Source organism: Artemia sp. Qi Xiang Cuo, chromosome 5 (genome assembly GCF_049724085.1).
Source record: "Artemia sp. Qi Xiang Cuo chromosome 5, ASM4972408v1, whole genome shotgun sequence".
Lineage (NCBI taxonomy): Eukaryota > Metazoa > Arthropoda > Branchiopoda > Anostraca > Artemiidae > Artemia > Artemia sp. Qi Xiang Cuo.
This window is the reverse complement of record NC_142798.1, coordinates 59,092,592-59,114,853: the sequence shown is the minus strand read 5'-3', so window position 1 is coordinate 59,114,853 and position 22,262 is coordinate 59,092,592. Positions and strand designations below refer to the sequence as shown.

Below are 22,262 nucleotides of genomic sequence, written 5' to 3'. Positions count from 1 at the left end.
TCGACTATTAAAAAAGGCACTAGCCCCTTCAGTTTCTAATCAAATGAGCCCTGTATAAAGTTTCTAAGACAAATTTTTCAATAAAAAACCTTAAATGCCCCCAGGCCATAACTTACAACCCATACCCTGAGGGCTGTGGGGGGGGGGGTTCATCCACAAAGACCTAAATTCCAGAACTTTCAACTACGTTGAACAAAATGGCTATCCCAAAATTTTGATTGGATGTGTTATGGAAAATGGTGGGCGTGAGAGGGGGGTTAGTTGCCCTCCAATCACTTTTGACTATTAAAAAGGGCACTAGCCTTTTCAATTTCCAATTGAAAGAGCCCTTTATGAATTTTCTACAACAACGCTTTCTATAAAAACCATATATGCCCCACGGGCATAACTTTTAACCCTTGCCCTGAAGGATGTGGGGGGTTTGTCATCTGCAAAGACATAATTTCCAGAAGTTTCAACTACTTTGAACGAAATGGCTATCTCAAAATTTTGATTGGATGTGTTTGGGGAAATGGTGGGCGTGAGAGGGGGGTTAGTTGCCCCAAATCACTTTTGAATATTGAAAAGGGCACTAGTTCTTTCAATTTCCAATCAAATGAGCTCTTTTTGAAGTTTCTACGATAACACTATAAAAGCCTTATTTGCCCCGAGAGCATAACTTATAACCATTGCCTGGGGAATTGTAATCCTTAAAGACCTAATTTCCAGAATTTTTTTACTACGTCATACACTCTAGTGCTCTTTTTAAGAGTCAAAATGATCGGAGGGCAGCTTCCCTCCCCCCTCCGAAACAAAAAATTTTGAGGTCACCATTCTATTCAAAATAGTCTAAATATCATATAACCAGGAGTCTGGGGTTGAAAAAATCCTCAGATAGAAGGAGAAAGGGTTTAAATTTTTTTCCAGGGGGTATTTGAGGTTCTTATGAAGAGGATGGTTGTTTAACTTTAGAAGATACTCAGTCTTTTTCCCTGAAAAAGACTATGTCAATATAAAACGAACATTACTTAAAAAAAACTTTTTCCACAAAATAGGTTTTTTCAAAAAAAGGAAAAAACTCAATTAACCCCAAAATGAACAAAAATAGAGTTAAATAATCTACCAAGTATACAACTATCACACATCAGTATCATAGGCAGCGCAATAGCGCTCCCTAAGTAAAGAACGATGTGGGCACAATGTATTATTTTTTTTGTTTTCTCCAAACCCGGGCACTTCCTATCGAAGGAGTTGTCGAAGAAACTTCAAAAAGGGCTCATTCGATTGGAAATTGAAATGGCTAGTGCCCCTTTTAATAGTCAAAAGTGATTGGAGGGCAACTGCCCCCCCTGTCACTCCCACTATTTGACAAAACACAGCCAATCATAATTTTAAGACAGCCATTTTGTCGAACGTATTTGGAACTTTCGTGATTTTTGTCTTTGAGGATGACAAACCCCCCACATCCTTCAGGGCAAGGGTTAAAAGTTATGCCCTTGGGGCATATATGGTTTTTATAGAAAGCGTTGTTGTAGAAAATTCATAAAGGGCTCTTTCAATTGGAAATTGAAAGGGCTAGTGCCCTTTTTAATAGTCGAAAGTGTTTGAAGGGCAACTAGCCCCCTCTCACGCCCTGATCAGCGTAGTTGATTTCCAGTTAGAAATAATATTTTTGGGGAGGACAGTCCCCCACAGCCTTCAGGGCAAGGGTTGTAAGTTATACCCTGGGGGCATATAAGGTTTTTATAGAAGGCGTTGTCGTAGAAACTTTAAAAAGAGCTCATTCGATTGGAAATTTAAAGGGCTAGTGCCCTTTTTAATAGTCGAAAGTGACTGGAGGGCAACTAACCCCCCCACGCCCATCATTCCCCCAAACACATCCAATCAAAATTTTGAGATAGCCATTTGTTCAGTGGAGTTGATTTCCAGCTTGAAAATACGTTATTAAGGAGGAGACTCCCCTACAACCCTCGGGGCAAGGTTTGTAAGTTATGCCATGGGGTCATCTAAGGTTTTTATAGAAGGCGTTGTCGTACAAACTTCAAAACAGGCTCATTCGATTTGAAATTCGAAGGGCTAGTGCCCTTTTTAATAGTCAAAAGGGATTCGAGGGCAACAAACCCCCCCCCCCCCCACGCCCACCATTCCCCCGAACACATCCAATCAAAATTTTTAGATAGCCATTTTGTTCAGCGTAGTTGATTTCCAGATAGAAAATATGTTTTTGAGGAAGAAACTCCCCCACAACCCTCGTGGCAAGGGCTGTAAGTTATGCCCTGGGGGCATATAAGGTTTTTATAGAACGCGTTGTCGTAGAAACTGCAAAATGGGCTCATTAGATTGGAAATTGAAATGGCTAGTGCCTTTTTTAATAGTCGAAAGTTATTGGAAGGCAACTAACACCCCTTCCACGCCCTTTCCCCAAACACATCCAATCAAAATTTTGAGATAGCTAATTTGTCCCACGACGTTCAAAGTTCAGGAAATTATACCTTTGGGCAGGACACTCCCCCCACAGTCTTCAGGGTAAGGGTTAAAAGTTATGCCCTGGGGGCATATAAGGTTTTTATTAAAATCTTTTTTGTAGCAACTTGAAAAAAAGCTCAACCGATTTGAAATTCAAAGCGCTAGTTCCCTTTTTAATAGTCGGAAGTGATTTGAGGGCAACTAACCCCCTCTCACGCCCATCTTTCCCCCAAACACATCCAATCAAAATTTTCAGATAGCCATTTTATTCAGCGCAGTTGGAAGTTTTGGAAATTGGGTCTTTAAGAATGACGACCCCTTCCCCCACAGCCCTCAGGGCAAGGGTTGTAAGTTATGCCCTGGGGGCATATAAAGTTTTTATTGAAAGCGTTGTCGTAGAAACTTCAAAAGGGCTCATTCAATTGGAAATTGAAAGGGCTAGTGCTTTTTTAATAGTTGAAAGTGATCGGATAGCGACTTACGCCCCTCTCACGCCCACCATTTTCCAAAACACAACTAATCAAAATTTTCAGATATTCATTTTTGTTCAACGTATTTGAACGTTCTGGAAATTAGGTCTTTTAGGATGATAATCCCCTCAGAGCCCTCAGTACAAGGGTTGCAAGTTATGCCCTGGGGGCATATAAGATTTATATAGAAAGTTGTTGTAAAAATCGTAGACAGCGCGATCGCGATGCCTAAGTAAAGAACAGGGACACTCGAGAACGAGACAAAATACGGGGACTAAGTAAAGAGGAGGACACTCCCCTACAACCCTCAGGGCAAGGGTTTTAAGTTATGCCCTGGGGGCATACAAGAACGTTGTTGGCACAACGTATTATTTATTAATTTTTTCCTTTAGAGCAGGGCACTTCGCATCAAAGGAGTTGTCGTAGAAACTTTGAAAAGGGCTCATTTAATGGGAAATTGGAGTGGCTTGTGCCCTTTTGAATAGTCGACATTGCTTGAAAGGCAACTAACACCCCTTCTACGCCCACCAGTTCTCGAAACACAACAAATCAAAATAGATAGCCATAGAAATTACGTTTTTGAGGAGGACAGTCCCCCACAGCCCTTAGGGCAAGGGTTGTAAGTTATGCCCTAGGGCATATAAGGTTTTTTATAGAAGGTGTTGTCGTAAAAACTTCAAAAAAGGTTCAATCAATTAAAAATTCAAAGGGCTAGTACCCTTTTTAATAGTCGAAAGTGATTAGAGGGTAACTAACCCGCCTCTCATGCTCACCTTTTCCTCAAACACATCTAATCAAAACTTTGAGATAGCCATTTTATTCAACGTAGTTTTAAGTTCTGGAAATTAAGTTTTTGAGGATGACAAGTCCCCCACAGCCCTCAGGGCAAAGGTTGTAAATTATGCCCAGGGGGTATATATGGTTTTTATAGAACGCGTTGTCGTAGAAACTTCAAAAAGGACTCATTCGATTGGAAATTGAAATGGCTGGTGATCTTTTTAATAGTCAAAAGTGATTGGAAGGTAGCTAACACCCCTACCACGCCCACCATTTCCCCAAACACATCCAATCAAAATTTGAGATAGCCATTTCGTTCCACGCAGTTCAAAGTTCAGGTAATTTCCAGATAATAAAACCAATTCTGAAATTGGCTAAATAAAATGGTTAAATAAAACCATTTCCTGAAATAATGGATTGAGCAAGTGCAAACTTAAATTTCAAAACAACATAAATATAATCTTACCATGGGGATAAAAGAAAAGTAAAGAGTACACAGAATTTAGACTTCAGTTCTCAAAACTGAAACTTAACGCATAAAATAATGATTTAATTTGTACAATTTGATTCTAACTGATTAGGGATTTTAATCAATTTACTGTTGTCACTTACCTAGCTTCCCCTGAGCAGCTTTTTTGGCAGATAATGAGTCAGCTCTGGTATTATGTGTCTTTATTTTAATTCTGATTATATATTTTTGTTGTTTGTTCTTCAATATTTTTGCACTATAGAGTTTATGGTTCAAATAAAATAAAAAATTAGACTTATAATAAATGATTACCATAAAATACATGTGTTCTGAAAAATCAGAATCTTAGTCCTCATTAATCCACAACAAATTATGAACAAAATCAAACTATAATCAGTCATACCAATTCCAATTAGTTTTGAAGATTTTTTTTTTCATTATTGTATTGTAATTAGATTTGAACTTGTCTGGAAAATTTGGAATCTGCTGGGAAACCAGAAGAAGGTCAAATTTTAGCCATTCTTATTGTTTGTTCAAAATTCCTTTAAACATGTAACCTATTCAATTACTTTATCATGGAAATTCTAGCACTAGAGAAATAAAGTTTGATATCTTGCCAGCAAGGCCATATCCAGGGGGGTACCAGGTTTGAACCTCTCCCATCCCAAACTTTTGTCCAACTTTTAAAAACATAACAAAATACATGTAAATAAATTCTGATGCGTTTTTTAAAGTTATTTTTAGCCCCTACCCTCGAAACAACGGAGCAAAACCATGGATACGCCTTTGCTTAGCAGTATATATAAACGGCAATAGAATTGGAAGATTTAAGTCTCCACAATATTAGAGTAATTTAAAGATTATAAAAAAGATTTGAATCTTATTTTGTTTTAATGTGGCAGCCAGAAGTAGAACCTATAGCCAAGAGCATGAGGTTTCATTCAATAGTAAAGGAATTCTATAAACTTGATCTACATCTAATTCCATAAAATAAAAATGCATGGTCTTCTTCTTTTATTTGCCACCAATAAAAGCAAAACAAAGAAATTGCAGCTGCTGTGTGCAACCCCTGTACAAAGGAAAAACACTCTTGTCAGGAGGCAACAGAAACTTGTTTTTGTCTGCATCTTAAAATTAACATTTGACTTTTTTTCAACATTTGAACAAAGAACTTTTAACCATTAACCAGTCAGAAAAAAAAACAGAACTCTAAAGGTTAGGATCTAACAGACAGTCAACGTAAGTAATCAGGCTGTGTACAAACCCAATATGATGAGAAGTAGAATTGACATTTGACAGTTTTGTAGTTTAAAATTGACATTTGACTTTTTGTCATTTAAACAAAGAAGTATTAACCAATAGCTGGTCTGTTTCAAAAACAGGTAAGAACTTAACTGGTTAGGTATGATCAAATACAGCCAATGTAAACAATCATACTGTATACAGCTCATGCATGATAGGAAAACCTCCCTGGTCAGGAAGCTATGCAAACTTTTATTTTTGCATTTCAAAATAGATATGGCAGGATCATCCTACTGCTAGCAAGTGCAATTTAAGGTAAAATTGATGCTTGACTCTTTTATTCGTCATTTAAATAAAGAAGATTTGACCATTAACTAGTCAGGTGCCAAAAAAGGAAAATAACTAGTTGGGTAGGATCTAAAAGGAATACAATGTATGTACATGTTTATGTTATAAAAACAAACAATAGTACCTGAAATTGCAGCTTGGACCTACTCATGGAATTTGTTTGTTAAGTTCTGGAGTTGATTATTGATAAGTTATTTTAAGTATTGTTCAGTGCCCAGATGCAGTGGCCAATAATTTCCTGTCAAGTTTCCATTCCCTTCAGGACACTAAGTATCTAGTCTTCATCTGAAAATCATAGAGCAGTAACTGGATCTTCAGACACTTTGTTCAAAGCATTGACAATTCTCAAGGAAAAGATTTGTCAGAAGGACTCTGGCTAGGGTAGACTGCTTTACAAGTTTCAGCCAATGATCTCTTATTCTTAAATTAGAACCAACAACAGGAAACCACAATGTAAGTGTATGTATTCATTAGTTTGCAGGTTAGAATAGCATTGCCTCTTCTTCTTCTGTACATAAGTGTTGGAAATTTCAGTTTAGCTAGTCTTATGAGATGAGAAAGCTCCAGCATGCCTGATGCTAATTTAGTGACATCTCTTCCAGAGCCTTAATGTCTTTCTTAAGACATGGGGAGGCTAGCAGAATTCCACGTTTGAGCTTTGGTTGCACCAGTCCTTTATACAGAAGACTAATGGCTTTGGGGGAGTGAGTGGAAAACAAGCACTTGATCAAACTCAGAGTTAAACAAGCACTAGCATTAGATTTCTTAGCATGGATTCTGAATTTTAAGTCATTGTCTTGTTATCATTTACAGAAGAGGCTTGATGGCCAAAACGAAAATAAGAGCAACAAGGACTTTTTTTTGCCAAAGTGAATGGCATGGCACTTGGCAACATTAAATTCAAGAAGCCAGGCCTCAACTGATCAACCAAGCAGATCAAGAATATTCTGTAAAAAAGTATGATCTTCACATTATTACCCTAATTTGCACTTCAGAGCAATTAATCCCAATTCTGGATCTGTTTGGCTCCATCATTAATGCTGGCAGCTATTCATAAGCAATACACACACACAAAAAAAAGATTTCAAGGTGTTTACAGCTTGAAAACATTAGCTTCCTTTGAAAACCTCAGCTGATACTGAAAAAGCAGTATTCTTACTCAGAATGTTCTAATCATTGATTACTCTTTGGCTGAAAAGATCTTGTCTAATTCTACATTTGACTGAGGGCCTATGAAGCTTCCTTGAATTATCTCAACTTTGTCTTATTGGCAAGCAAAAACAAGCAAAGAGCTTGTTTTTGGTTTGGTTGACATGCTTGTATATTAGTAGCATGTTGCTGAAGCTGCATCAGAATGGGAACCATAATAGCTTTAGTCCATACAGCCTATCAACATGTGGTTTTTCACTAAGTCCAAAGATACATTTAGTGGTCCTCCTCTGTACACCTCAACGGTACATGACTTTTATAAAACACATCTTCAAGTAGGTTCCTAAGTCCAGGACTGATCTCAGAAGTGCCTTATATAGCTTTAGGAAGATCCTACAAGACTGACTGGTGATAGTCTTTCTGATGAGCCCAAGGCACAAATTTGCTTTGGAGACAGCTAGTACAGAATGTTTATGGATCTTTAGAGGATTATCTATAGTGTTTCCCAGGTCTATACAACTGGTACAAATTGGAAGTGATATGGAGGATGATGTCAGATTGTCCTTCATGCTGTATTGGTGCTGCAGATTATTATGACAAAAGTGAATTATGGTACAATCTGTCAGAGACACAAAACAGTTTTGAGTCATAAGCATAGAGGATTAGGTGGTTGCGAACATCAGATACCATATTATTTATATAGAGAAAAAAACAATTATGGTCCAAGAACAGTTCCCTGAGGAATGCTATTGAAGACTTTGGAAGGTTATGACTAAGCAGGCACATCATTTGTTTTGAGAATTGTAACATTTGTTTTCTACCAGCTGGCAAGCCCATTGGCTAATTTACAAACTCTAGGTTTATCACTACAACTGTTAATTTCATGCAAAGACAATTATGTGAGACCTTGTCAATTCTTTTGCTATGTCTTAAAGAATCAAGTCTGTTGTCCAGAAGCTGGGGAATCTGCTCATAACTATCCAAGAGGTTAATTTCTATCAAAATGTTCTTGTAGGAGACCATGTTGGTTGTAAGAGATGATACCATTGTAAGGATGGTGTCAAAGAAGAACATGATTAACTACAAGGTTATAACATGAGGAGGCAGGTCAAAGAAGTTTTGAGCTGTCTTTGAAAATACAATTCCAATTATTTCAGCAAAATTTTAGGTAAACATATATATTAACAGAATATTCAGATAGTCAAGAAACAAATTTACCTCTATGATCAGAATTTCCTCCTAAACCCAAATATGACATTCATTTCCATTACAGATTTATTTTTAAGCCCTTTACAGACATTCAAAGATGATACCTTTTTCTTTTATTTTAGATACTGCTTATAAACCTGTGTTCATAAACTTACCTTTATAAACAGAACCTTACCCAAATATACAGCCTGTATTACATATTTCCCAAGCCTTTATTGATTCTCAATTTTGTTGTTGTCAATTCAATTTATGGGTAAACTGGTTTTGACAAGATTTACACTAACACAGGTATATGAGCTGCATCTAAAATAGCATGAAAAGGTATCATCTTTGAGGGTCTGTAAAGGGCTTAAAGTTAAATTTGCAATGGAAACTAATGTCATATTTGGATTCAGGATGAAATTCTGATTATAGAGGTAAGTTTGCTTCTTGGCTGTCTGAATATTCTGTTAATATATGTGTTTACAAATATTAAGCCATATTAAGGCTTTTTTCATTAAAGTTAGGAGGCAAAATTACAGATTTTTAAATCCTTGTAAATTAGGATCAAGCAATGACATGCAGATCAAAATACTTTCTTTGTACCTTATTTGAGGAGTAGATTTACTCATCAAGGTTTCACTTTTAAGACACAAAAATATAAGAGGTCACCAAATATCAGTGTCCATTGGAGAGGGAGGGGGTAGATATAGGTCCTTAAAATACATTCCCAGGCAACCATCAAGGCTCTCAAATAATTCCTGAGCATTTTATTCATGCAACTCAACTACTTTCCAAGATAGAAAAAAACAAGCCACCTATCTAAAGTTTTACTAAATTACCAAAATAAGCACAAATGATAATAAGAAAAACCAAAGGTAAAATTCTAGTACAAATACTTTCTGAGGTAAAATTCTAGTTTAGCTACTTTTCGCTATCTTGGAAAGGGGTTAGGTTAAGAAAATGAAACTTTCAGTAATGAATACAGGGCCAAAAGCATACTCTGGGAAGGTATTTCCAAGCTTCCATGTAAGCCCTCTTCTGATTTATATGTCTTAGAAATTTGCCTACTTATGGAATTTTGACAAAACAATATTTTACCTTAATTTTAAGTTATATTTTTTTTTTCTCTGGTTTTAGTTCTGAAAATGTCATTTCTGTTATTTGAGTAGAATTTTATTCCATAAAAATGTTTTTTTCAAAATTTAGGAAAAGTATTTGTGGATCTTTGAAACTTCAAACATTAGGATGTAGCAAAGTAGAATTTTATCTAAAATTCTACTTTTGGCTATCTTGAAAAGTGGCTAGGTTAGGAAATTGAAACTTTCAGGGATGGGTCTACAGGCTAAAGTATGTAATGGTAAGGTATTTTGAAGTACCTACCTCTACTCCTTCTCTCTCTAGAGGGTCCTGAAATTTGTCTACATGACAGGTACCTATTGAAAGACAAAACAACATTTTACCTTAATTTTCAGTTATCAGTTTCTTTTTCTCTGGCTTTAGTTCTGAAAATGCAATTCATGTTATTTGAGAAGAAATTTAAGCCCTATTAATGTTTTTTCTAAAAAATTTAGGAAATATATTTGCATATCTGCTGGTGAGCAAAATTTAGGAATTAAAAATGGCTGTAGTGACAAAAAACGTGCCAAAATGGGTTGCCATTACCCCAAACAACAGAATGGCCCTTTAAAAACCTATTCCCTGCCTCTACATAGTATTAACAAGCAAAGTAATTTATCTGTTCTGTATACAAACGCAGACTGTTTATCTACAAAAATTGATGAATTTCATGCCCTAATATCAAGCTGCAAACCCCATGTTATTGTTATTACAGAAGCACTACCCAAGAATTGTCAGCACCCAGCTATATTTTTCCAGGAAGTGCCTGATTATAATCTCATTATAAATACTAATTATAAGTATGTAATTTTCATTTATATTCAGGTCTGATTAAAGTATACTAAAGTTAATTACCCAATCTCTTCAGTTATAAGTGAATCTTTAGTAATTGATGTGAAATTACCTGGGTCTTCAATTGCTTTTAGAGTAGTTGCCATTTATCGTAGTCCTAGTGTTTGTGAATTGTCTTCATTTAATAATAGAAAAATATTGCAGTATTTATCCACTGTCTCTTTATCTAGTTCTAAATTTCTAGTAGTTGGTGACTTTAACCTACCTTCTATTCATTGGACATCAGGTACAACACAACTTTCTGATGAGTCATTTGAAAATCATTTCCTAGAAACTTTACAAGAACATTATTTGTATCAGCACATTCAAAACCCTACTCGTTTACGCACTAATTCAACCCTTTCAGTTTTAGACCTTGTAATTACAAAATCACCAGATGATGTTGCTAGTGTTGAGTTTTTGCCACCACTAGGAAAAAGTGATCACTTGGTATTGGTGATATCACTAAATTGTGTGGTAGGTCGTTATGATATTCCAAATCATTCCCCCCAAATATGATTATGATAGAGGAAATTACATTGCATTTTCAGATTATATTTCATCTCTTTCTATACAAGAGGAGTTACAGCAATGTAATGCTACTGTTGATGCATCTTTTGATTTTATTAAGCAGGCCCTTATAGAAGGTAAGGATCAATATGTACCAATATATACTAGTAGACAGTTTTTCAAAAATAGACAGATCTTTCCTTGGTATATTGTACAAATGCTAAAAGAAAAGGGTGATAGGTGGCGTGATCATTAAAGATTTACAACCTTAGATTCTTGGTTAAATTATAAATGAGCTAGAAACAGAGCAACTAAGTCTCTTCATTTAAATTTTCAAGAGGTGGAAACAAATGTTATAGCATCAGTCCAAAGTTGCCCAAAAAGATTTTGGAAATATGTGAGAAGGAATCAAATTTCACAATTCCCACCATCCACTTCCTTTATAGATCCCGAAACTTTTTTACATATAGATGATTATTTTGTAAAATCACAACTCTCCAATAAGGTATTTGGTTCAGTTTTTACTCAAACACACACTCAGTTTCTTCCTCCAGACTTAACAAAAGAATTTGTTGATTCAGAGTTTACAGTCCAACAGGTTTATCTGACACTCCGAAATCTTGATCCAGGAAAGGCACCAGATATTGATGGATTTTCCAATGTGATGTTACGTGAACTTGCATCAGTGCTTGCTGGGCCACTCACATATCTTTTTAATCTTTGTCTCTCATCTGGTAAATGTCCTTCAGCTTGGAAAAGAACTATCATTAGGCCATTGTGCAAGAATGGTTCAAAGTCCCATTTCAATAATTACAGACCAATTTCAAATACATCAATCTTTTCCCGTATAATGGAGAAAATTGTGGTGAGTAGAATCCAAGCACATTTTGAAGAAAACAACTTATGGCATTCTGCTCAGCATGGTTTCTGTAAACGACGATCTTGTAACACGCAACTTCTTGAGGTGATTTGTGATTTTCAATCGATGGCTGATAATGGTATTTTGTTTGACTGTATTTATATTGACTTTCCAAAGCATTTGATAAAATTTCCATTCCACTTCTGATAAACAAATGTCAACTATATGCTATAGGCCCACAAACTAAAGCATGGATAACAGATTATCTTACAAATAGAACCCAAGAGGTTGCAGCAGGTGATGCCTTGTCATCACCTATTTCTGTCATAAGTGGGAGTTCCACAAGGCAGTTGTCTTGGGCCAGTACTCTTCTGCCTTTTTATCAATGATTTACCAGGCGTTGTTAGGAATTTGACCTTAAAAATGTTTACAGATGATGTAAAAATCTATAGGTCAGTTATGAGTGAACATGAGATTTCTTTACTTCAAGAGGATTTGGTTGCTCTTGGCCAGTGGTGTACTGCAAACTCTATGTTCATTAATGAAACCAAGTGCAATGCTGTGCACTATTTGCGTAGACTCCCTCAGCATTACCATTACTTTGTTGTTGGTAAATTAATTTCAAGTGTAGAATATGTTTGTGACCTTGGGATTTGTTTTGATTCAAGTCTCAAATTTAATCAACATGTATCAGATATCACCCATAAGGCTAATTACCAATTATTACATCTAAGGCATACTTTTTCTAAGTTTAATCTTCATTCACTGATTTCACTTTATGTATCCACTGTACGTCCAGTACTTGAGTATTGCTCATCAGTATGGTATCCCCTTAATAAGAGAGATATAGAGAGGGTTGAGAGAGTGCAACGTTGGGCCACCAAACTCATACCATACCTGAGTCATCTACCTTACCACCAGAGAATAGAAAGACTACAGTTGCCTTCTCTCCACTTCAGACGTGATAGAGCCGACGTAATAAATACATTTCGCATTGTTAGGAATATTGATAATATCACCCCAACTCACTTTTTCACTTTTACAGAATACAGTAGTACCCATCAACACCAACACAAAATTTACCCACCATGTTCACAGAAAAGATTAGGCCAAAACTCTTTGTCTAGCCGAGTGTGGAAGACTTGGAATTCACTACCATCAGAAATAGTTGCAAGTACCACGGTCCAGTCTTTCAAAGGTAGTTTAGCCTCTACAGATTTCTATACTAGGTCCTATCACAATCCATTTTAAGATTATTTTTTCTTTTGTATTACCTGATTTGTGACAGTGTGACAGTTATTTTGTAAGCTTACTTTTTTGTAGGTTTCAATTATTAACAGATATGTATCAGTTAAGTTGGTATGTTATTGTATGTTTCAGTAATATTGTTTTTCCAATGTTTTTAAGTTACTGTATGTTTTTGTTATGTCATTGATATTGTTATTGACTTTTTTATAATTGGTTTGTGCGACAAGATTATTAAAACTTACCGTATCTTGGTATTAATAAATAAATAAATAAATAAATATCTTTAAAACCTTATAAATTGGGATTGGGCAAAGTTGTGAACCTGAAAACAATTTTGTTATACTTCATTTAAGCAGAAGATCCATTTTCTGAGGTTCCACTTTTATAAAAGGCAGATTTTTAAAGATCATTAAAGGTCAGGACCCTCTAGAGGGAGAAGAAGTAGAGGTGGGTATTTCAAAATACCTTCCCAGGACATACTTTAGCCTGTAGACCCATCCCTGAAAGTTTCATTTTCAAACCTAGCCCCTTTCCAAGATAGCCAAAAGTAGAATTTTACCCAATACACCACTAGGGGAGCATTAATAAAGTCATAGTCATCTACCTCACGAACATGTTCCTTCCAGGAAGCAAAGTCTCTTGATCCCTTCTTGTAAAGTTTAGCACGTCGGTCCATTTTGAAATCGTCTGCTTAATTTTTATTATTTGAAAAAAACTACGTTTTCTAAAGAGTTAAAGAGGCTGAGTTACAAGGTCGAACCTTAAAACGTACAGGGATTAGGAGGCACAATTGGGGGGCTGCCGCCCCCAAAACCCCCCGCTTTTGCAGCCTTTAAATAAAAAAAAACAAGTTTTTTTAAACTGAAAGTAAGGAGCGACATTAAATCTTAAAACGAACAGAAATTAGGCTATTCCGTATATAAAAGGGACTGTGCCCTCCTCAACACCTTACTCTTCACGCTAAAGTTGGACCTGCTGACAACTATTTTTTTTTTAACAATAAAAACATTCGCGTACTGAGCGCGGCATTTTGAAGGACATATTACCTTTAATAAACGGACTAAGTTCTGATCTGGCTATGTTTTAATGTAGGTCCTTACTTTCACTTTAAAGAAAACTTTCTTTTTTTATTTAAAGGCTGCGAAAGCGGGGGGTTTGGGGGGCGGCAGCCCACCAACTGTGTCTCCTAATCCCTGTACGTTTTAAGGGTCGACCGTGTAACTCAGCCTCTTTAACTCTTTAGAAAACGTAGTTTTTTTCAAATAATTTCTGCACGTTTTTGTACAGTTTATAACTTGTGACTCAGCCTCTTTAACAGCCCCCCAACTGTGCTTCCTAATCCCTGTACGTTCTAAGGGTTGACCTTGTAACTCAGCCTCTTTAACTCTTTAGAAAACGTAATTTTTTTCAAATAATTTAAAAAAGAAACTGAGTTTCTTTTTTAAAGTTTAAATTCAGTATATAAAAAATTTCCTCTGACGGTGAATCGAACCCAGGTTTTCCACCTGACAGTCAGAGGTCTCGACCTCTGGACTAAGGAGACACAATTGTAATTGTTTTTTAGTAAGGGGAATCTATTTTTGACGCAAGAAATTCCCCACAAAACTTGATATTTGGTTTTTGGAAAACAGGGAAGGAGTGATCAGATTGAGCTGAAATTTCGAGGATAAGCTCCCAGGCCCCAAGAAAGGTTATCCTCTAAATTTCAGCCCGATCAGACAACATTAAAGGGGGGTTGTGGTGGGAAAAACTAACATGGGCTCTTATAGGAAAACGAGGTTTTTCGTAAATGTAAATTTGGGGGATAATTTTTTCGGTCTGAAAATATCAAAAGGCCTTAACAGGTCGAATTTTGCTTCGAATGAGTCCTCATTCACCCGGATCAGTTGCCAACTGTGGCCTGTAGGCGTGGCTAACAAAAAAAGAGAAATGAAGTTTAAGTGGCTATATTTGGTTTTTGGAAAACAGGGAAGGAGTGATCGGATTAAGCTGAAATTTCTAGGATAAGCTCCCGGGCCCTAGGAAAGCTTAACCTCTAAATTTCAACCCAATCAGACAACGTTAAAGGGGGGCTGTGGTGGGAGGGTCGAAACTTCCGGCCCAGTTTACCCCATGAAGATAAAGTTGGAAGAGGATGAAACTTTTGCACGTTTCTTAGTTTGAGCTTGGGCTACAAAATGCAATCACCGCCGTCTCTCTGCGACCTCTAGGACCTGAAATCGCTTAACATTGTGGTGGGTCGCCTCTTTATAGAGGCATAAGTGTGCCTCCTTGATATTGAATTCCCCTTTCCCGTCGCGTCGATGGTTCAAGAACTCTTTCAAAAACCACTCGACGAATTCATTTACTGCCAGTGCCATGCTAACCATGCCATTTTTAAGGCAAAGTTGCTTTTGTTTTTTAAATTGGAAAAGGCAAAAGCTTGGAATCACAGTTTATCGACCTGTTAAGTGAGTCTGGTAATAAATTCAGCGACATAGTATTAGTAGGCATTAGTTAAAGTACCAAAGACACTAACACTGAAATGTGGTTCTTTACAGTGTTTAAGGGTAATGTTACACTTACACAACCATATACGTCTTAGAAAACTAGGACAACATGGGAAGCTCAATGTTCAATGCAAAAGATATTCGATGCCAGTTCGTATTTTGTACATTTAGCGGGCGTCAAGTTGAGAACGTGTGTGAAAAGTCAGCAGAAAATGAGCGAAAAAAATAATCATGAGTTCATTATGTATTACGTATATATAGCATTATATATTATGCATTTTGCTTTGTGGTTGCTGTAGCAAAAAATAGGCACTGCCATTAGATGGCAGTAAACTGTATAAAAAAAATAGTGGCTAAATAATTTAAGTATGCAAGAATTGAACTCTTAATATTTTGTTTCCAACAAAAGAAATGTATGTATTAGTGAACAGCAAAAAAAATCTAAGCTTTGTAATAGCATGTTTATTTTTAAATTTCTACAAAACTAAACCTTTCAAACTATTTGTTAAGCTAAGTGACTTAGCTATAGCAGTTTTTTTGACCAATTAAGCTATCTTATTTCGTTTTATTTATCCCTTTAGTTAAGTACTGAAATATCAATAGTATCTTTGTTTCTTCCGATTCGAAAACATCACTTTTACTACTTAATTTTGGTATTTTCTCAATTCCCTATAATAGGCTTATACTTGTGCAATAGCAAACAGTCATACCACTCGATTGAATGTTGCAATATTTGTCTATATTTGAGCTATAAACCCGTTTGGATCCGCTTTTAATGGATGCCCAAAGATTTTCCGCTTTTATATGTCTTCACAATTCAGTTTGACAATTAAGTGGAGAATTTTACAAGGAAAAAAAGATGTTGAATATCACCAAAATAAAAATCGTAGAAAATTTCGATTTTCAGGAATAAATAGACCTAAGATGGAGTTAGAGGGCAAAAGTGCTTTCATTTTGATGGCCTTGGGGCTTAAAGATTAGATTATTGTTGATAAATGCTTTTCAAACCAATGTTTTATATCTCAGTTTTCATTCCGCTTCTGCAGTAAGGGCGTGACAATAAAATCCAGGAAAAGCACAAGTCGTTCAAATATCTTGTTATTTTTTTATGAATAGGGCTGATTATAGCGTGGTGCAAATATAACAGGACGCCAGACTCAAGTAAATTTTATTTCATACGGCAGTTCTATTTTTCTAAATTTTATCCTGTCATCTAGCTTTTTGTAAAAAAGAAAGGATTTCCAACTTTTCACTATGGGAATTTTAGGTACTATGGTAATTGATGTACGATTTATCTCGCCGATGGAACTCTTACGGTGGCTTTTAATTTTATTTCAGTAAATTTTGATTCAACTAACTAGACTAGAAACAAAACAAGCATAAATTCCTCAAATCCAAAAACTTTAAGGCTAGCTTGTAGTTTCTTTCAAACTAGTGACTAAAAGCTAGTATTTACCTTTAATGACCATAACCAGCGATTAGGGTAAACTGTTGCTCACTATGATCAGCAGGTTAACATGAAAATAGCAAGTGAAGCAGAGCTAAATACTTGCAAATTCTAAAATTCGGAACAATTATAATTAATTATGGATCTGATGGATTTGGTGGCCTAAGAAGAGTAAAAATGTGCTGTAGTATGAAGCCAGCAAAGCATCAAGCCAAGCCAACAATACAAGGATTTGATGGCCTAAGAAGAGTAAAAATGTGCTGTAGCATCAAGCCAGCAAAGCATCAAGCCATCAAGCAAAGCCAGCAATACAAGGATCTGATGGCCTAAGAAGATTAAAAATATGCTTTAGCATCAAGCCAGCAAAGAAAATGTGAACAAATTAGGTTAGTAGACTACAACGAAGAAATTTATTTGCAAAATATACCAGGCAGCTTCTCTTATCAACCGTTTTCAATAAGAATTTAAAATTTCAAACAGTTCTTTATAAAATTATTTGAAAAAAACTACGTTTTTTAGAGAGTTAAAGAGGCTGAGTCACAAGTTCGAACCTTAAAATGTACAGGGATTAGGAGCCATAGTTTGGGGGCTCCCGCCCCCCAAACCCCCCTGCTGTTGCAGCCTCTTTTGTTAAGGTTTTTTATTTTGGGGGGCTGCCGCCCCCCGCACACCCTGCTTTTGCTCTTGCGAAGAACTGGTTTGCAACACAAACGAAGTCTGCTATAGATTTTTACCATAAAAACAACTATTGCATCTTTTATCGATGAGGGCTACCGCCCCCCGGTTTTGCCCTTGCAAAGAACTATTTTGCAACAAAAACAAAGTTTGCTTGAATTTTTTACCATAAGAACACCCTATTGCATTTATTTGATTAAAAACCCTACTGAGAATTATTATTTTTCGTTTCCTCAGGAGATTTTTCCCTAACCAATAACAAGCTATACTGTGATGAACTTTAACAATTTTGAACAGAAAAACAGGGAGCAGAAGAAGGGCTCAGAATAAACTAGCAGTTCAGGTTCATTTATTTTACCATCATACATGATCACACTGAGTACATAACACTACCTGGCACAGAGACAAGTTTGTAGTTATAACTGTAACAGACTGAGTAGTCATTGCCAAATCCTCAGAAGATATTAAAAAAATGCCATTGAAACAGTTTCATTCGTATTGGTACGACCAATTGATTGCAAGGTACAGGACTTAAAAAACCTTAACAAAAGAGGCTGCAAAAGCGGGGGTATTGGGGGGCGGCAGCCCCCCAACTGTGCCTCCTAATCCCTGTACGTTTTAAGGTTCGACCTTGTATCTCAGCCTCTTTAACTCTTTAGAAACCGTAGTTTTTTCCAAATAATTTCTGCCCGTTTCTGTACAGTTTATTACTTATTATTGCTTGACTAACTGTTAGATGATTGTGTAAAATTCTTTTCTTTCTCAACAGGGTGTTTTCAAGAAGCCTTTTGCCGAAATTGGGAATCCTTCAATCTTGATACTTGTACATTTTTTTAAACTTTTATTTAGTTTGTGAAATCAGACGCTAGATAGGGAATGTAATCTTTGTATGTATGGAGATTCAAAGCATCGTTAATTCAACTAAAATTCCGATGGTAGAAGTACTGATGTTCCCCACCATATTCTCTGACGATCTTTATTTGTATTAGCTCGGCAACAGAAAAACCCAACATTTTTTTTGTCAAAGTCTCTGCAATCTATTTTCGAGGCAAGCAAATACAAGTAAGATTTTTGTTTTTCGACAAAAGAAACTTCTGGGAAGGAGCTGGAATTTTTGGAATCTTGCAGTCGGTCTTGTCAGGTTGAGAGGACTATTTTGATCTAATATAATGTTGAAATACTTTGCTTTTAGGAATTTCAACAATTAAGGTTTTAAGCTCCCAGGCCCCATGTTGTCAAAGCAGTGGAGACTTGCCTGTAACCTGAAGGCCGACTGTGATATTCTTCTGGAGACACCTGTTGAGCCGAAGGATTTAATAGATTGGATTTAAAAAAGAAACTGAGTTTCTTTTTTAAACTTTAAATTCAAAATATAAAAAATTTCTCTGACGGGGAATTGAATTCGGGTCTTCCGCCTGACAGTCAGGAATTGCGACCACTGTACCACAGAGACACGTTACATTATTTTTATTCTGTGCGATGTATTTTTGACGCAAGCAAATACCCACAAAACTTGATATTTGGTTTCTGGAAAACAGGGAAGGAGTGATTGGATTGAGCTGAAATTTTGAGGATAAGCTCCCAGGCCCCAGGAAAGCTTATTCTCTAAATTTCATCCCGATCAGACAACGTTAAAGGGGGCTGTGGTGGGAAAAATTAACATGGGCTCTTATAGGAAAACGAGGTTTTTGTAAATGTAAATTCGGGGGATAATTTTTTCGGTCTGAAAATATCAAAAGGCCCTGCTGGGTGGAATTCCGGTTCGAATGGGTCCTCATTCACCCGGATCCGTTGCCAACAGTGGTCTGTAGGCGTGGCTGATAAAAAAAAAAGAGAAATGAACTTTAAGTGGCTATATTTGTTTTTTAGAAAACAGGGAAGGAGTGATCGGATTGAGCTGAAATTTCGAGGATAAGCTCCCGGGCCCTAGGAAAGCTTAACCTCTAAATTTCAGCCCAATCGGACAACGTTAAAGGGGAGCTGTGGTCGGAGGGTCGAAACTTCCGGCCCACTTTTACCCATGAAGATAAAGTCGGAGGGGGGCGAAATTTTGCACGTTTCTTAGTTGGAGCTTGGGCTACAAAATGCGATCACCGCTGTCTCTCTGCAACCGCTAGGACCGGAAATCGCTTAACATTGTGGTGGGTCGTCTCTTTATAGAGGCACAAGTGTGCCTCCTTGATATGGTTCAATTCAGTGCATAATGCATCAAATTAAAGTAAGGCATTAATTTAGCTAGAGGTACTAGAACAGTTTCTGTCTAAAGAACGGCCTGTCTCACTTACATCGTATCAATTAAAAATGCCAATACGAACAAGGCCAGTTGATAATCAGGGACAACATTCTAGCGTTGCCTGTACTAAAGAGCCTTAAGCCGTCAATGTATTATTAATTTCTTTATTTCCCAAATTAACTTCATATGGAAGGGGTGGTCATAGACATTTCTTAGGGGGCATCTATTTGAAATTGAAACTTCTAGTGCCCTTTTTAAGAACCAAAAAGGATTGGAGGGAGACCAATCCAACTCCGTAGCCCTTTTATTCCTCTCTCCCTAACATGCAAAGACATATGACCAAAATTTTAGGATAGACATTTTTAAAAACAGTTGAAAGACTCAATGAAATTGTCTTTGGTGATGAAAAGACCCCCACAGGCCCTGGTGTAAGAGCCGTAGATTATCCAAACTGGCAATTCTTTAAACATATATTTTACAATGGAAGCGGAGGGTTTGTAAAATATCTAATGCAAGGCTAAGGATATTAGTTTGAGACTTATAGGGAACTCTGTAGGGGATGTTGAACTAAATCAAAAGAGACTATGCACATCCGGGATGTCAAAAGTTCGAATCTACAATATGTCAGGTGTGGCTAAGGTTATTCAGTTCAAACTTTCAGGGAATATTAAAGGGGGCGTCGAATTAAATTAAAAGAAAATATCTGTATCAAGGTTGCCAAAAAGCCGTACCTGCAATATCTCAGGAATGGAAAAGGGTCCTGAGTGGAAACTTTCCTGAGGGGGATATTCATCTAAATAAAAGATACTGTGATTATCAATGTTGTCAGAAGGGTGTATCTGCAATATTTCTGAAACTAACAAAGATATTAAGCCAAAACTTTCAGGAAGGGGTGTGATTTCGTCGAAATCTTGGAGAGAGAGAGAGGGGGGGGGGTGGTCAAACTATGAGCTGATTCTCTCAATCCAAGTGAAAATGACTAAGTGAAAAACGAAAAATGAGCCATATAGTACCATAAAGGCAAAGGTATATACTAAAGAAAACTGATCTGTTTATGTGGATGCTTGAATTATGTGTGTCTCTCATAGTTTTGAGATGATTATTGAAGAAGCTAAATTTCAGCTGGAAGGGGTCAAACTAGGCTATGGGGGCAGTTGTCCCCCTGCCCTATAGCAAATTACACCCCTGCTTTCAAGGAATATTGAGAGGGATGTTGAAATAAATCAAAATTACTATATGCATCTAGGTTGTCAAAAGGGCGTGTGTGCAATATCTCAGATATTAAAGCGTATTAAGGTAAAAAAAGTACTAAGGATATTGAAGTAAAACTTCCAGGAAATGTTGGAATAAATGTGTCAAAATAGGTGTCAAAATAGGGTATCTGCAACATTTCAGGAATGGCTAATAGTACTAAGTTGAAACTGTCAGTGAAGGGTGACGGGGATAATTAACAAAATCAAAACGCACTCTGTGTTTCAAGGTTTTCAAAAGGATGCATTTGCAATGCCTCAGGATAAGTTGTGAGTATTAAGTTGAAACTTTCAGGGAATGTTAGGCTAAATCCAAAGACATTACGTATATCTAGGTTGCCAAAATGACGTATCTGTTATATCTCAGAAACGGCTAATAGTTCTAATTTAACACTTTTAAGGAATGTTAAGGGAGATGTTGAACTAAATAACAAATAAAATACTATGTACATTTAAGGTGTCAAAAAGGCGTATCTGTGATATCTCAGGAATATTTTTATTTATTTTATTTATAACCCACTGTACAATAAATGTAAAATAGTGGAGTAATACAAACACAAAAAAAAAAGAAAAAGAACAGCGACAATCTAACCACAAATATAAACACTAATAAACAAAACGGATAAGACTGTGATGTGGGCCCAACCGAAAACTAGCATCCTGACTGGTCTTCGCTTGCACCATTTCAAGCGAGGACAGAATTTCTGTTGCACCATAACGACCAACAAGGCGCCTATTGCGCACAGCAAGCGGCAAATATAATAGGAACTTACAATATCTAAAATAATTAACCTTCATTTGTTTCAGATCATGCTTAGTAAAAAGCGGATACAGCCCAGAAGCGGATAAAATCGCATGGTCACAGAAACTACAGTAGAGTTTAGCAAGACCATGCCTATTAAAACGTCCACGGTTTGCAACAATTTTCCCATAACCAGCTTTAAGCTTATCCTTCGAATCACAAATAAATTTACGTCGGATACTTCCTACGGATTCACAAATGGAAATACCAAGCCATTTAATAACAGGGACCCTAGGTACCGTAAAAGTATGGCAAGCAAGGGGAGTAGCAGGGGGATTAACAGCGTTAAAGAGTAAATATTCACATTTCAAAGTATTTAATGATAGGCCTATTTCACTAAGCATAGATCCCACCATGCTAACATTCCATTCAAGCCTCCTTTTGGAACGACTAATCAGGAGGAGGTCATCAGCATATGCTAAATAAGACACTTCCGAAAAACCAAAAAAAACAACTGGAGGGAATCTTATTAATCACACTCGAAATACAAGCATTAAAAATATAAGGTGAAAGAACTCCTCCTTGCCTAACCCCGCTTTTAACAGGAATATTTCCAAAAACACATCCATTCGATTTCAATCTAACATATGAATTCGAATACCAAAAACGTAGCAGAGAAATAATCGATGGGTTTATACCAAGCTGATGTAAAGAATAAAAAGCCTGAGGGTGCACAACACTGTCGAAAGCTTTAGATATGTCTAAAGCACA

At 36.6% G+C, this 22,262-nt stretch overlaps 1 protein-coding gene across 1 annotated transcript in view; it reads right to left on the bottom strand.

Moving 5' to 3' along the window:
* Ripalpha (RPA-interacting protein alpha) overlaps nucleotides 1-13,331 on the bottom strand; it is a 67,874-nt gene extending 54,543 nt beyond the window's left edge. The window contains exon 1 of the mRNA XM_089088931.1: nucleotides 13,260-13,331. Coding sequence (XP_088945057.1) covers nucleotides 13,260-13,331 — 72 coding nt within the window. The remainder of the gene's footprint in view (nucleotides 1-13,259) is intronic.
* Between the last annotated feature and the right edge of the window lie 8,931 nt (nucleotides 13,332-22,262).